Source organism: Melospiza georgiana, chromosome 8 (genome assembly GCF_028018845.1).
Source record: "Melospiza georgiana isolate bMelGeo1 chromosome 8, bMelGeo1.pri, whole genome shotgun sequence".
NCBI lineage: Eukaryota > Metazoa > Chordata > Aves > Passeriformes > Passerellidae > Melospiza > Melospiza georgiana.
In genome coordinates this window covers 4,079,639-4,093,091 of record NC_080437.1, presented here as the reverse complement: position 1 = coordinate 4,093,091, position 13,453 = coordinate 4,079,639, and the positions used below count along the sequence as shown (strand labels likewise).

The window sequence follows — 13,453 nt, the reverse complement described above, 5'->3', positions numbered from 1 at the left end:
GAGCTGTTACCCTCACTCCTCTGCTGTTGGCTCTGGCTTCAGTGAGCAGGGCTGAGGGATAATTGACAGTCAGGGGCTGAGGTGGGAACAGGTGAGGAATTTTCCTACAGCATCTGGTGGGTCAGGATGTCTTGATGTACTCTGGCAATGTCCAACTTGGCTTTTTAACAAACACACAGCTCCAGAAAGCTCTTTGAGCTCTTAGTGGCTCCATCTCAGCCAGTCTCTGTTGGTTTTATGCCTAAATAGTGCCTCCTAAATACAATTTTTTTTTCAGAATATTTTCCTGCTTAGCAGTATATATTTAAATTTACAGTTGACATTCTGCACTAATTCATGGGCTTACCATGTCCCAGTAAAATTGTTCCAATAAGTGCCTGTGACCCCTTCTCTGATGAAAAATTAAAGACCCACTGACTTATTGAATTACTGTTCTCCCTCTCACATGCATTGTGAGGCCAGCTTTGACATCACAATGCTGCTTCAAGTGTTTTATCTGCTCTGGATCCCCAAAAGATCTACAGAAAGTTCAGTGCTGGGGGGCACCCAAGTGTGGGAGGTCCCTTTTCCCCAGGCTGAGCTGCTCAGTGCTTTCAGTCTTGGAACCATGAGCTAATTAGGGGCTGGAAAAACAGGAGCAAGTCTTTGTTCTCTCCTTTTGGTATCTGAAAAAGGGTGCAAGAGTTGGGATCTTCCAATTCTTATCTGCATTATCTGGAGCAATCTAAGGCTTGGAAAGGCCAGGGGTGGACAGCTGGTCTCAGTTCCCTTGGAGAGCAGATTGGCAGAGGGTCATGGTCTGGGGAAATCAAACACCCACATTGAGCCAGAACTGGTGTAACTGTGAAATAATGTTGCATTTCTTCTTCTCACCTGACCTGCCTGGTCTCAGTTTGGATGGAGCCTGTTTTGGGTTGGATGTGGTGTTTTCCTACTGGGTTTGAGTCTCTCTGTTGACTCTTCTCTTTAAACAAAACCACCTATGAATTGTGGCATAAATAAAAGTAGATGGGTCATTCTGTTCTGGGAAAAAGCCCCAACTCTTTCAGTTGTCCAAGGGTATTGATTCAACCTCTGAAATAACTACAGAGCCGTTCTGAGCAAGAATTTAAGGTAAGCTTGGCTTATCTCTTGGAAACATAAATACAGTGTACAGATTTCCTTGTAGCTGTAGTGCTAGAGCATCATGATAACTCCAAAATAATGAAAATAAACAAACATAAAATGTGTTTGTTGGTTTTTTTTCCTTTCCCTGTGGGCTGCTTTGTTGTATCCTATAAAAAATTATCTTTTATTACAGTAAATCATTCAGGAATTGGGATTGTTTCTTATTGTAAGCTGTAGTCACATCAGTTGATGGGAGTTTTATACTTGATCTCAGTTTTATTACTTGTCCTACTGCAAACTGTGGTGTTGAATTTTTTGTTGCACAGGACAAGATGCTTATTTTTAATCTTTCAAAAAGTGAGCATCAGCTTTCTCAAGTGATCTTGACTTCAGTGCCTGCAGTTGTTAACCAAATATACCGAATATCATGGCACTTCTGATTTAAAAAAAGAAAGTTGTGAGAGATTGCAGAAATTGCAGATGGAAAATTCCACTTCCAGAGGGATTTTTTAATTGCTGTGAAATTTTTAATTTTTTAAATGCTCTTCATTTTGGGGTGATTGTGAGAACTGGCTGCTTTCAGCTCTCTCAGGCAGTTGGTACCCAGTGAACACTCTGGGTAAACATCCCAGCAGAATCAAGGATGGAGCTTGCTTGGACAAGGCAGATAATTTAGTGTTTCTTAAGGCTCAGGCAGAGTAAACATTTATGCAGTACTAAAGCCAACAATCAGAAATGTTGTAAAAAATCTCTTCAAGCTCCCAAGTAAACGCTGTGGGGCTTAATTTTCATTTTGGTTGATGAAATGATACTGGCAATATTTCCCTTCCCCAATACATGTTAGGAATATAAAGCTGGAATTGGGATGGGGAACCCTAGAAAGGGCAGGGATAGCTCCTTGGGGAAAGGAGCACATGCAGATTTTCCTCTGCATATGGAACAGAAATTCATCCCTGGAGACCAAATGGGAACATCAGGTTTGTGTAGAGTGGAAATAATTTAAAATTTGAAATCAGAGTTGTTTTTCATAAGCATCTCATTGTTGTTCAGAGCTGGAGAGGATTGGAGGATCAGTGCTGTGAGCTGCCTGCATTCTGTTAACATTTGAATTTTAAGCCTGTTTATTTGAAAAGGAATAAGCAAAGCCATGGTGCCAATTTTAATAGGAGCACAGATGAATATCAGATGGCTGCTGTTTGGATGGATTCACTGTGAGCACTGAAATTTGTGGTGTTTGCCCATAAACCAGGGTGGGGATGGACAGACAGCCTGTGGCTTTGCCACCTCCACCTTCTCTTGTGCTCCATCCCACCTCCCTTGTCTTAAGACAAAAGTTTTCATCTGCTAGGAAAAAACCCACTGTTAAGTGATTTATTACAATTTTTCATTGCTTTTTTACTGTGCCATGAAGTCTTCAGGGCCTTCTCCACCACCTCTTGAGTTAAAGACACTGAGCTCCAGCCCTCAGAATTATCTGCTGGATATTTGATGTGTCTTCCCTGCCTCTTCCTCTGTTCCCATCCCAAACTGTGCATCCCTCCACTGTGGAACCCTGACCTGCAGCAGGTGGGAATGGCCTAACACACCACACACCTGAGGGCTGCTGGCACAGACAGGGCCCAGGACCCTCATTTTTGGAAGTGAATGTTTAGCAGAATGCTGTGGTGGCATCCTGTGTTGCAGAAGCAAATAGAAAACAACAGTTGTGGCTTTGTTTTTGTATTCTGTGGTTATTCACTGCCTGGGAATATGTGAGTAGAATGGCAAGAATGGGGAATAAAAGGAAAAATTAGGCTGCTGCTCCTCTGCTCTGTGGGGTTTTTTTGGGAATTCCTTTACCATTCTGTTCCCAATTTTAAAGCTGACCTTATGAATGAAAAAATTGCATTTGCCTCCTGAATTGAAACCTTTATTTCACAAGAACATGCAGCAGTTTTTCTTTTCAAAGGCAGCATTTACCCTGTGCCTTCAGTGCTGTGAGCCACCAAAATTGCTTTGCCTCCTGCAGCTGTGTGATGAGGTGATGTTTCTGTGGTTCTGGTCTAATTATATTTAGATTTGTAGCTCTGCTTTCCCATTTTTCTCTGTTCTCTTGGACATGTCATGGGGTATGGATTGGATTTTATAACTTTGACACTTTGGAACTTGCCCTGTACTTACAGTTGCTCCAGGCTAGCTAAAAAAAGGGATTTAAGAACAGTAGGGTTTTCTTAGGAAAATTTAAATGCCTGGGTTGGGTTTTGTTTCATGGGTTTGCTTGTTATTTGGCTAAATTTGCCTTTTAAAACCCAGCTGTGACTTTGCTTCTGGCCAAATGCCTCTTACCTGCTGTGGTTGCTTATCAGGTCTATTGCTGTCTTCCATGCCTTGGAAACTGAGAGATGGGGTGGGCTGAAAATATTTCATGGAATCATGGAATGGTTGGGGTTGGTAGGGACCTTTAAGATCAGTTCCAACCCTTTGCAGGGCAGGGACTCTGACTAAACCAGGCTGCTCAAGACTCATCCAGCCCGGCCTTGAACATTTGCAGGGATGTGGAGTCCACAGTGTGAAAAACGCCAATCACTTGGGTTTTTTTAATTTTAAAAGTTTAACAAAAATATATATATGGTTATAAAAGCAGCAATATAATTAGAATAATAATAATTTGGATTAGGACAATATGATGCAATAAAATCAAAGAGTTACAGACAGTCTGGGCACCTCTTTCTGGGCAAAATAAGCCCAAAAAAGGACCCACGTTAACAGAGGATTAACCCTTAACAGCAACAGCCTGTTGCATATTCCTACACCTCATGCATGATGCATAAATTCCATTCAAACACAGGATTCTGTCTGGGCAGTGTCAGCTTCTGCCTCTGAATCCTGATTGAAGCTTCAGGGCTGAGCGAGGCAGGAAGAAGTTTGTTTCTTCTGATGTGGAGGAATAAATTCTCTTTCTCTGAAAGATTTGGGTGTCCTGTGGCTGCTATCTCGCTGTGAGTCCTCTCTTTAAAAAAGTATCCTACATAGCACAGTTTCTATTTTAACACTGTTACAACCTAAAACTAGATTTAACACACTACTTAAGAGAATTAATACAGCATAACTTTCTAACATAACATCTATAATATTCGTTTTATATTTGCAAAAAGCCAATCATAAAATACACATTTTTCACACACAGCCTCTGTGGGAAGGTGAGATTCCCTCTTGATGAGGGTTTTGGGGGAAGGCTGAGGAATTGGAATAACTCTGATAATGTGCCAATACCTAACACTCATGGGTATTTAATCTATTTCTTAAGCAGATTGTGTGCCTCTCTCAGGACAGGTAACGAACACCCGTGAGTTACTGTGTGGGACGTTCCCTGGTTCAGGCCAGGCAGCCCTGGCAAGCTCTGTGTGCTAAAGCAGCTCTCGTTCCGCAGGATGTTCCGGCTGCGCTTCGTGCCCGCGGCGCTGGCGGCGCTGGCGCGGCGTTCCCAGGGCACGGCCCCGCGGCCCGGCACCCGGCGCAGGCTCCTGCTGGCGGCTTTCCTCGGCACCTCCGCGGCCACGGCGAGTGCCAGGTTCCTCTGGCAGAGGTAATGCGTGCATGGCTAATGTATTGCCTGCCCCTGGTAAGTACCTGCGGTGCTCCTGCTTGTCCTCCTGCTGCATGGAAGGAGGGCTGGGAACACAAACCCTGTGAGGAACCGCTGGGGGTGCTCAGCCTGGAGAAAAGGAGACTCAGGGGTGCCCTCATCACTCTGTACAGCTCCTGAAAGGTGGCTGTGCTCAGATGGGGTTGGGCTCTTTCTCCAGGCAGCACTGAGAGAACCAGAGGTCAAAGCCTTAACCTGCACCAAGGGAAATATAGGTTGGATATTAGGAAATTTTTTTCACACAAAGAGTGATAGAGAACTGGAATGCCCTGCCTGGGGAGGTGGTGGAGTCACCATCCCTGGATGTGTTTAAAAACAGACTGCATGTGGCACTGGGTGCCAGGGTTTAGTTGAGGTGTTGGGGCTGGGTTGGACTCAATGATCCTTAAGGTCCCTTCCAACCTGGTGATTCTGTGCATGCCTGGGGGTGATTCCCTGTGTGCTTCCCTGGGTGATTCTGTGCATGCCTGGGGGTGATTCCCTGGGTGATTCTGTGCACGGCTGGGGGTGATTCCCGGGGTGATTCCCGGGGTGATTCCCTGGGTGATTCCCTGGGTGATTCCCTGAGGAGCTGCTTTGCTGCACGCCGTGCTCAGGGATGCAGCAGAGCTGGGGTGAGGCGTGGTCTCACACGGGCTCTCTGATGTGGTTTCCTGCCTCGTTTCCTCCCTGCCTGCTGGTTTGTGGTGGTGTGAAGAGAGAACCCTTCACTTTCACAACTTCTATTTGAAACAGCACATCTGGGCAGGGTTTGCTCCTCTCTTTTTTTGCGTGGTCTGCTGGCTGCTTGATGTATGAAATGCAGCAGAGGAACAGAAGGGGACAGTCTGTATTTGGGTGGGAAGGTAGCAGCACACAGGAGTTATGTGCATTTTCAGGGTCAGAGCCTTAGGACACCTCATGGTTTCTGGGACTCAAAGCTCTTTCCTGTACCTGAGGTGCAAGGGGATGTTTGGGCTTTCCTGAGGTGACTCTCACTGCACCCTGGGGCTGTGCCATGCCTGGAGTAAAACAGGGACTCCCTTCTCTTCCCTCAGTGTGGCACCAGCTCTGTCACTCAAGCACATGACTGCAATTAGAGTCTAAAACTAAAGTATTTGCTGAAAGCCTGTGTTCTTTTCATTCTGATATCAGGTGATTTGTTGCTGGTTTCCTGCTCACCTGTGGCTGGAAGGCTTTAGTTTTAATGCAGTGGGAGAGAGGTGATGGGAATTGTTCTGGCTGTTCCTCAGAGCTGTCAGAGCTGGCTCTGTGCTGAGAGGAGCTGCTCAGTGGAGGAAGAACACTGTGATCCAGCACAGTGGCATTTGGTGCTGCATTTTGGTAATGATCTGCACTGATGCAATCAGTGCCTCTGAGGGAATGGCCAGGATAACTCTCCTTTTCCAGCAGGGAGGAGAGTGGGGTTTTTCCACTTCAAACCTTGTCCTCAGCGTGATCAGAGAGTCAGTGGGACATCATGTCCTGTGTAAAGCTGTCCCAGAGTCATGGAGTTAATATCTCCCTTCTCTAGCAGGTTCCTCTGCTTTTCACACCAGCTACATTTTCAGTGCTGGTGTTGCTTTTATCAGGAGGATGGTGCTTGTGCTGTGTGGAGGGCTGAGTCAGGGAGGGATTTTTGCCTCCTGGAGAACTTTGCTGTTCCTTGGAGGCCCTTGGGCACCTTCCTCAGCTGAGAGCACTGATAGAAACCAGTCAGTGAGACACAGCTCTCATCAATCTGGAGAGGCTGACTTGCTGTTATTACTTGTTTTGCCTTTCCTTGCTCTGTCTCCTTCATCTTTTATACATTTATAAAGCACTAAATAGAATTGTACAGACATTCAAGTATTCCTTTCCTATCTGAGCCGTGAAATAAATCCTCAACGTCAGCAACTGTAAAATAAAAGTGCACCCAAGCTTACAATATTAATTTAATTACTTGGCACAAATCTGCTGAATTAAACAAGGAACAAAACTGATATGTTTGATGTAGAAAATTTTTCATACTGACATCTGTGGAAGCTTTAAATGGACTTTCAAGTGGGCATTTTAGCCTTGTTTAAAGAAATAAGGGATGAAGTGTAAATTTCCTTTTTCTTTCTGAAAGTGGTTATTAGGTGATCAGTAGAGTTTGAGAGCAGGTGAGTACAGAATGTTTGCAATGACATCCTCAGTTACTCAGGTATGTCCTGAGTTAGCACAGGAAGTAGCAGTAAGTATAATTAATTAATACTAAGAGATAAATATGTAACTATTTCTTTACAGTTAAGGCATTGAAGATGTACCAGGCCAGATCAAGAAGCAATTGGAAAATTTAAGTTTCTTGGGCTAGATGATGATGGTGGAGTGAAGAAAGGCAGGAATTCTCAGGTGCAGTCTGAAGCCAGTGTATTTCAGGTGGATTCTGTGGGTTGTGCTCTGACAGCAGCAGCAGCCAGTGCTGGGGTAAGGAAGCTCACACAAAGGGAGAGAAGAAATCAAGGAGTGAAAAGAGATGTATGGAAAAATCCTCTGGTTGTGTGAGGCAAGGCAGATTTAATTGTGTCTCCCTAAGATGGGAGGTGGGTTGGTGGCATCTTTGTTCCACTGCAGGTAAGAGTTGGTCTTGTTGCCTTCCCTGCCCTCTGGGAAGTCTTGCTGCCTGTTTTTGGGGAATGAATCTCCTCTCAATTATTATACAGCAGGAGTAGCTCATGCTGCTCAGCTTTCCTGTGGCAGGGAATGCTTGAGCAGTGCAAATAGCTGAGCTTAGAAGACTGATGAAGTTTACCCTTTCTCAGCAATAACTTAAACTCTGAGGATTTCCAGCTGGCAAGAGAAGCAATTAAGTATCTGGGCATTGGCATAATGAACTGAATTAATTGAAATTAATCTTGGTGCAGTCATTGGCTACTCTAAATGAGGCACTAATGTATGAGAAGTACTAAATCTCACAGTTTGTGGCAAGCTTAACGGTTATAAAAAATATTCCATTACTGATCCTGGTGTAAAACTTGTACTTTCTAGTTCCTGATACCCATTTGGAGTGTTGGGAAATGGCTGCAGATCTGTTCTTCATGTCACAACCCTTCTTGGCTGAATCTGTGGGCCTGTGAAAGCCCTTAAATTGGCATTTTGGTGCTGAAGCTTGTTAATCAGTCTGACATTGAGTGGAGGAAGGGAGCAAAGGTACCTTTGGGGGCACAGAGTGACCTCTGTAAGCAGAGTCTTACCAGTGCTGCTCCTGACAGACTGAAAATACCCAGTTAATGATCCTTTTCTTATCCTTCTGTGAATAAATTAGTGGTGAGAGTAAGGGTAGGACTCCTGTGTTGCTCTGGAAATTGCTGCCTCACATGGACCTTGCTGGAGCCAGTCCAGAGGAGGCCAAGGAGCTGCTCCATGGCTGGAGCCCCTCTGCTCTGGAGGGGCTGGGAGTGCTCATCTGGAGAGGAGAGGGATTGGGATGGGGAACTTGGGGCCCTTCCAGTGCCACACAGGGCTCTAGGAGAGCTGGAGAGGGACTGAGGACAAGGGGAAATGGCTTCCACTGCCAGAGGACAGGATTAGTTTAGATACTGGGGAAGAATTGCTCTCTGTGAGGGTGGGCAGGCCCTGGCACAGGGTGCCCAGAGAAGCTGTGGCTGCCTGGCAGTGCCCAAGGCCAGGCTGGACAGGGCTTGGAGCAGTGGGAGGTGTCCCTGCCCATGGCAGGGGTGGCACTGGAGGGGCTTTAAGGCTCCTTCCAAATCAAGCTGTTTTGGGATTCTGTAACTCTGTTTAAGAATGCAGTGATTTTTTGCACCGGTGTCCCGAGGGCTTTAGAGTAATTTGCCTAGAATACATTTTTAATGGGAGAATTGCTGGATATATCTTATGCCAGCTGAAACAGAGACTTCAAAAATCTCTCTTGTAGTAAAACAAAGGAAACCACATAAATCATAGTCAAGAGGGAAGAAACCTGTTTTATTGCTGTAGTTGTGTCAGGTACAACTTAACCTAATGTATGGGAGAGAAGATGAAAAATTGGAGGTATTATTCATGTGAGTTTATTTTTAGAGCCCTCGTGTGCTTACATGTCAGGGGGATGGAGTGAGCTGATCTCTAAGGTCTCTTCCAACACAAACCATTTTGTGATTTTATGCTTTTTTAATTCTTTGTGAGAGGTGACACACTCAAGAGACTCTCCTTGGGATTGCTGTGCTGAGGTTTTTTCTTAAGACTTCGAGACACATTGGTCTGGGAGTGATGTTTTGAAAGAAGTCAGTGTTCTCTCCAGTGGCTTCTGGCTGACCACTGAGGGATTTTCTCCATGGACATTGGGGAAGGAAAGGATCAGCCCTGAACCCCACTGTGGTGAGCTCTGTTTGGAAATGAAAGCAGCATCTCCTGGATTAAGAAATAGCAGATTTCTGCTCATAGGGATATTGGGGTAATGTCAGGACACCACAGCATTAGGGTGTCATTAGGGTGGCTGCCTTTGTGAAGTTCTTGCCACAAATTCATTGTGCCAGTTTATGTTGGTGTTGAGTGTGTGAGAGATGAGGAGGGAGGCAAAGCAGTAAAGAGCCCGGTGAGTGTGGCAACCCCCTGAAAACTCTCCAGTGAATTCCCTATTAAAGTTTCAGGTGACTAATTTAGGTGCTGAATGTGGTTGAGCTGAGGATGAGCCACAGCTCCTTCTGAAAGTTCTCCTGATCCCTGGAGGTTTCCTGTTTTTATGAATGTCATGTCCTAACTTGCTGTTGCATTGCAGCATGAAAGCCCTGAAGTCTTCAGTGGCTTTTAAACCTCTCTGGGATGTCCCCAGCTGTTCACATATAGGAGAATGGCAACTCTTAGTCAGCTGAGGAACACATGTGCCAGGCAGGATTCCTCCCTCCTGCCCCTGGGTGCTGACAGCAGCTTTGCTGACTCCTGGGTGCCCATCTCTTCTATTTCCCTCTGACACTGAGCACCAACTGATAGCTCAATACTGAATACTTTGCTACTGCCTCCAGGATTAGAATAACTGAGCACTGTTATCTCTGGCACAAAGTTTTGTGATTTTTTTTTTCCATGCTGTTCTGCTTCTGTCATTCAAAGAAGAAAAATACTGTGAAGGGAGGGGTTGTGTTTCATTGGAAGAAGTGCAGGACCTGCAATTTGGAGTGTTGTGCCAATGCCCAGTGTGAGTCCCAGCATCCTTCCTGCATGGATATCCCATGGTTGCATGTGGTTGGCTCTCTTAAGGAATGGTTCCCCAAGAGAGAATTTATCATTGCAGGCCTCTGGTAGCTCAGTGATTTTGGGGAGGATGAGGAATCTAATCTTACACTTGATTGTTGGCCTTCTCCAAGAATTCAGAGGAGATATTGCTGAGTGGGTGGGGAGTAGTGTTTGATTCAAATGCAGTTCACTGGAGGGGAGAAAGTCAGAAGAGATGAGAATGGTTGAAGCATGGCAGTAGGGCTCAGGATACAGGGCAGGCACACTCTGTGGGGAAAGGCTGGTGCTGGTCATGGCACACAGTGAAGGGAGGCTTTGTATTTTCATTTCCTTTTTGTGCAGAAGCTGCAGCACCAGGAATTTCATTGGAAAGTCAGCCTCATCAAACAGGGCAGGAGAAGAGAGAGTCCTCACTTGCTGTGGGAAGTCCAGCAGGGTGGATATTTCTGAAGCCATGGGCTTTTGTTTCCTCCAGCCATACTCTGACATCTGCACTGAAAGGCTTTTTTATGTGGGCTGAGTATGGAAGCTGCAGTTGTTGGAAGCCAAGGATTTCAGCAGAGGGAGGTAAAATACACAGAGAGGGTGCACACAGAGAGCTGCTCCTTCAGTGGTTAGTTCAGGAATAGCTGTTAAACCTTGCTTGAGAAGCAGCCTCCAGACTCTGCCTTTCTCCTCAGCTCGTTTTCCTGGATGCTGGGATGGTGATCTGAGTGTGGAGCAGAGTTAATTACCTGGATAAACCAGAGGGAAGGAAAAGCTGCCTGTATTCAAACAGCCTCCGTCTGTATCACTGCAGCAACTGACTTGACAGCCTGATGGATTGAGGGAATGCGTGGGATGTGCTGGAAAAGTTTGATTTTTCAATTTCATCTATCCCTTCCCTGGGCTGCTAGCTGTCAGTCAAGCACTACAGGAGCAAATCTTTCCTGATACAGCTATTCTCCTGCTTGTTTGCTGTGGAACACCTTAGTTGTGGAGATAGGCAGTTGATTTCCTGTTGCTTTTCTATCCCTTTCCCCAAGAGGTTCCCTCAGAGCTACTTAAGATGGGTGTCCTGCCTGCACAGGGGCCTTCCAAGTCAGTGCTGCTGGTGTAGCCTCACTGGCAGCTGCATTTTTCAGCCAAACCCACAGCCCCTCAGGGGTGTGCCAGTGCTGATTAAACTTTCAGGAAAGGTGCCAGCATGGACTTTGTGCTCTCCAGAAGAGATCAGCTGCAGGACTGTTATGGGGAAAGACTTTCCCTCCCTTAAGATCCTTGTGGAGCACCTGGTTTGGGTCCTGGAAGTTTGGTTCAGTGAGGCCATAGAGATGGTGCTTTGCTCTAAGGCTCACAAATATATATCAGCAAATTATAGAGACTCAGGGCCTTTTCAGAACAGGCAGTGTGCAAAGCTCCATTTTAATGTAAAAAGGCAGGATTAATATTGCTCTTCACTGAACACTTGTGTACTTTATTGCATCAGACCCCTGTAATGGGGCTGTGTTCTGTCCCACTGTGGACCAGAAACCTTTGAATCCCTGTCTGAGCTGATCCCTTCCAGCCCAAACCATTCCATAAATGATAAAGTGTCTTCTTGCCACCAGTACTGTGCAGTTTGCAGTTCTTTAGCCCATTCCCATCTGTCTTGTTCTGTGCTGTCAGTGAATTATTGGATGCTGATAAGGAGAGAGTTGTCTTTTCTTTTGGTAGCATTTAAATTAATTGATGGATCACTTACCCTCATTGCTCCTTCTTGGAAGCTGATGTGCTGAGATTGCTGCAAGCTGTGGAAGGTGTCCCTGCCCCTGGCAGGGGGTGGAAGGAGAGGATCTTTAAGGCCCCTTCCAACCCAAACCATTCCATGATTCTGTGATTCCTGGGGAGACAGACACAGGCTCTTCTGTTACTATTACACAGCACATCTGTGTTTTCCAGGAAACTGGCAGGATGAAGTATGTGTAGCCTTTTGTTTAGGGCTTGGGAGACTTCAAAAATCTTGGTTTGTTTTTGTTTTTCTCCCAGGGCAGCTCTTTTAAAACAAACTCACACAGCTGTAAATGACCGCATTCATAGCTCCAGGCAGTACCAAAGTGGGCAAGGAGCAGCACCTGTGTGTAAGCTGCATACCCTGTGATTAGTCCAAAATAAATCACCAGGAATGCAATGTAAAGGCAGATTTGTTTAAATTATGGGCAGGCTGGGATGTTTCCCTGAGCTGTTTGAGTCCTTTAGAAAGAGAAATAATGTTGTCAAACCGTTGGCTGTGTTGCTTGTGACACTCCTCAGAGATTATCATTTCACTGATGTTAATGTGGTCTGAGCTCTGTCTCATTCTAAACTGCTGTACAAGTAAAGCATGGGAGAGCCAGAGCATTGTTTGGCTTAGGGATTTATCCTGCTTTTTATTTAATCATCCCATTGCCAGTTGCAGTTCTGAGAGTTGCTCCTGATTCTGAGTGATTTGAAGTGTGGAGTCTATGAGCAGAGTTGACTGAAGATCTTTGTATTTGAGCAGCAAGGGAAAAGGGGCCCTGGGCTCTGCCAGAGTTTTATTTGCACCTTGAGGACAAACAGCTCCAGTTTTGTTGTCACAAATCCTGCAGCACTGGTGTTTAGAAGAGTCATTGGTGGAAGAAGGGGATAAAATAGCTTGTCAGCTCCTGGAGATAGAAAATAAATCAGCTGAGCTGAAACAAAAAGGTTGTTCATCCTGAATCCTGCAGTGCTGATGGTAAAACACATTTCTGTCACTTAATACATCTTTTTGGGGAAGCAGAGGTGGAATTTAGTGCTAGAGGAGGTATGATATGCTTTTCTCCCAGGGTTTCTTGCATGTCTGGGTTTTGGGTGAGGGTGTCATAATTCACTGAGTGATTTGGACTGGGAAAACTTACTGTGGCCATTAGTCTGGGGTTTGATGTGGGCTGGAAATTTGATTGCAGCAGGGGAAAGCACACTGCATTCCAAGAGGGCTGGTCACTTCTCTGCTTTTGCTTTGCAGCCCTCCCTGCTGGACTGTAACCGGTGGAGCCTGGCAGGACCATTTGTGGCACCCCTCAGTCACTTGCTAAACCAGTGTTTTCTTTTCCTGGTGCAGGGCCTATGCAGAGGACTCTGTCAGACACGGCCCGAGGGCAGAGCCAGGGGAGAAGATGAAGCAGGAGGAGGAGGAGGAGAGCAGCAGCAGTGAGGGCAGGAGGGCAGTGGCCTCGGGCGACGAGGAGGCGCCGGCCGAAGGGAAGAAGAAGAAACGCTCGGGGTTCAGGGACCGCAAGGTACCAAACTCGGGCAGCTTGCAAGAGGAAAACTTGCTCTGTACCTGTCTGTGTTGTCTAAGGCACCTCACTCTTCTGGGAGCCTACTTTCTCAGCATGTAGCCATGAGTTTCTGCAGGTTGAAATGTGTGTGTTTGGAAAGCACAGGACACTGATCTCTGAAATGGAGACCTCTTTTCCCACCTCCACTTACGTGTCCAAGGTAATCAAGGCTCCTGCTCTGATGGCTGTTAGGATGGTGCATGCAAAGCAGGGAATTGTTGCCCAAGCTTTTAAACCATTCAGCATGTGT

The 13,453-nt window shown here is 45.9% G+C and overlaps 1 protein-coding gene across 1 annotated transcript in view; it reads left to right on the top strand.

Annotated features, from left to right (window-relative positions):
- MICU1 (mitochondrial calcium uptake 1) overlaps positions 1–13,453 on the top strand; it is a 92,980-nt gene that overhangs the window by 7,187 nt on the left and 72,340 nt on the right. Inside the window, exons 3-4 of the mRNA XM_058028643.1 lie at positions 4,517–4,672; positions 12,984–13,161. Of these exons, the coding sequence (XP_057884626.1) occupies positions 4,518–4,672; positions 12,984–13,161 (333 nt within the window). The 5' untranslated portion in view covers position 4,517. The remainder of the gene's footprint in view (positions 1–4,516; positions 4,673–12,983; positions 13,162–13,453) is intronic.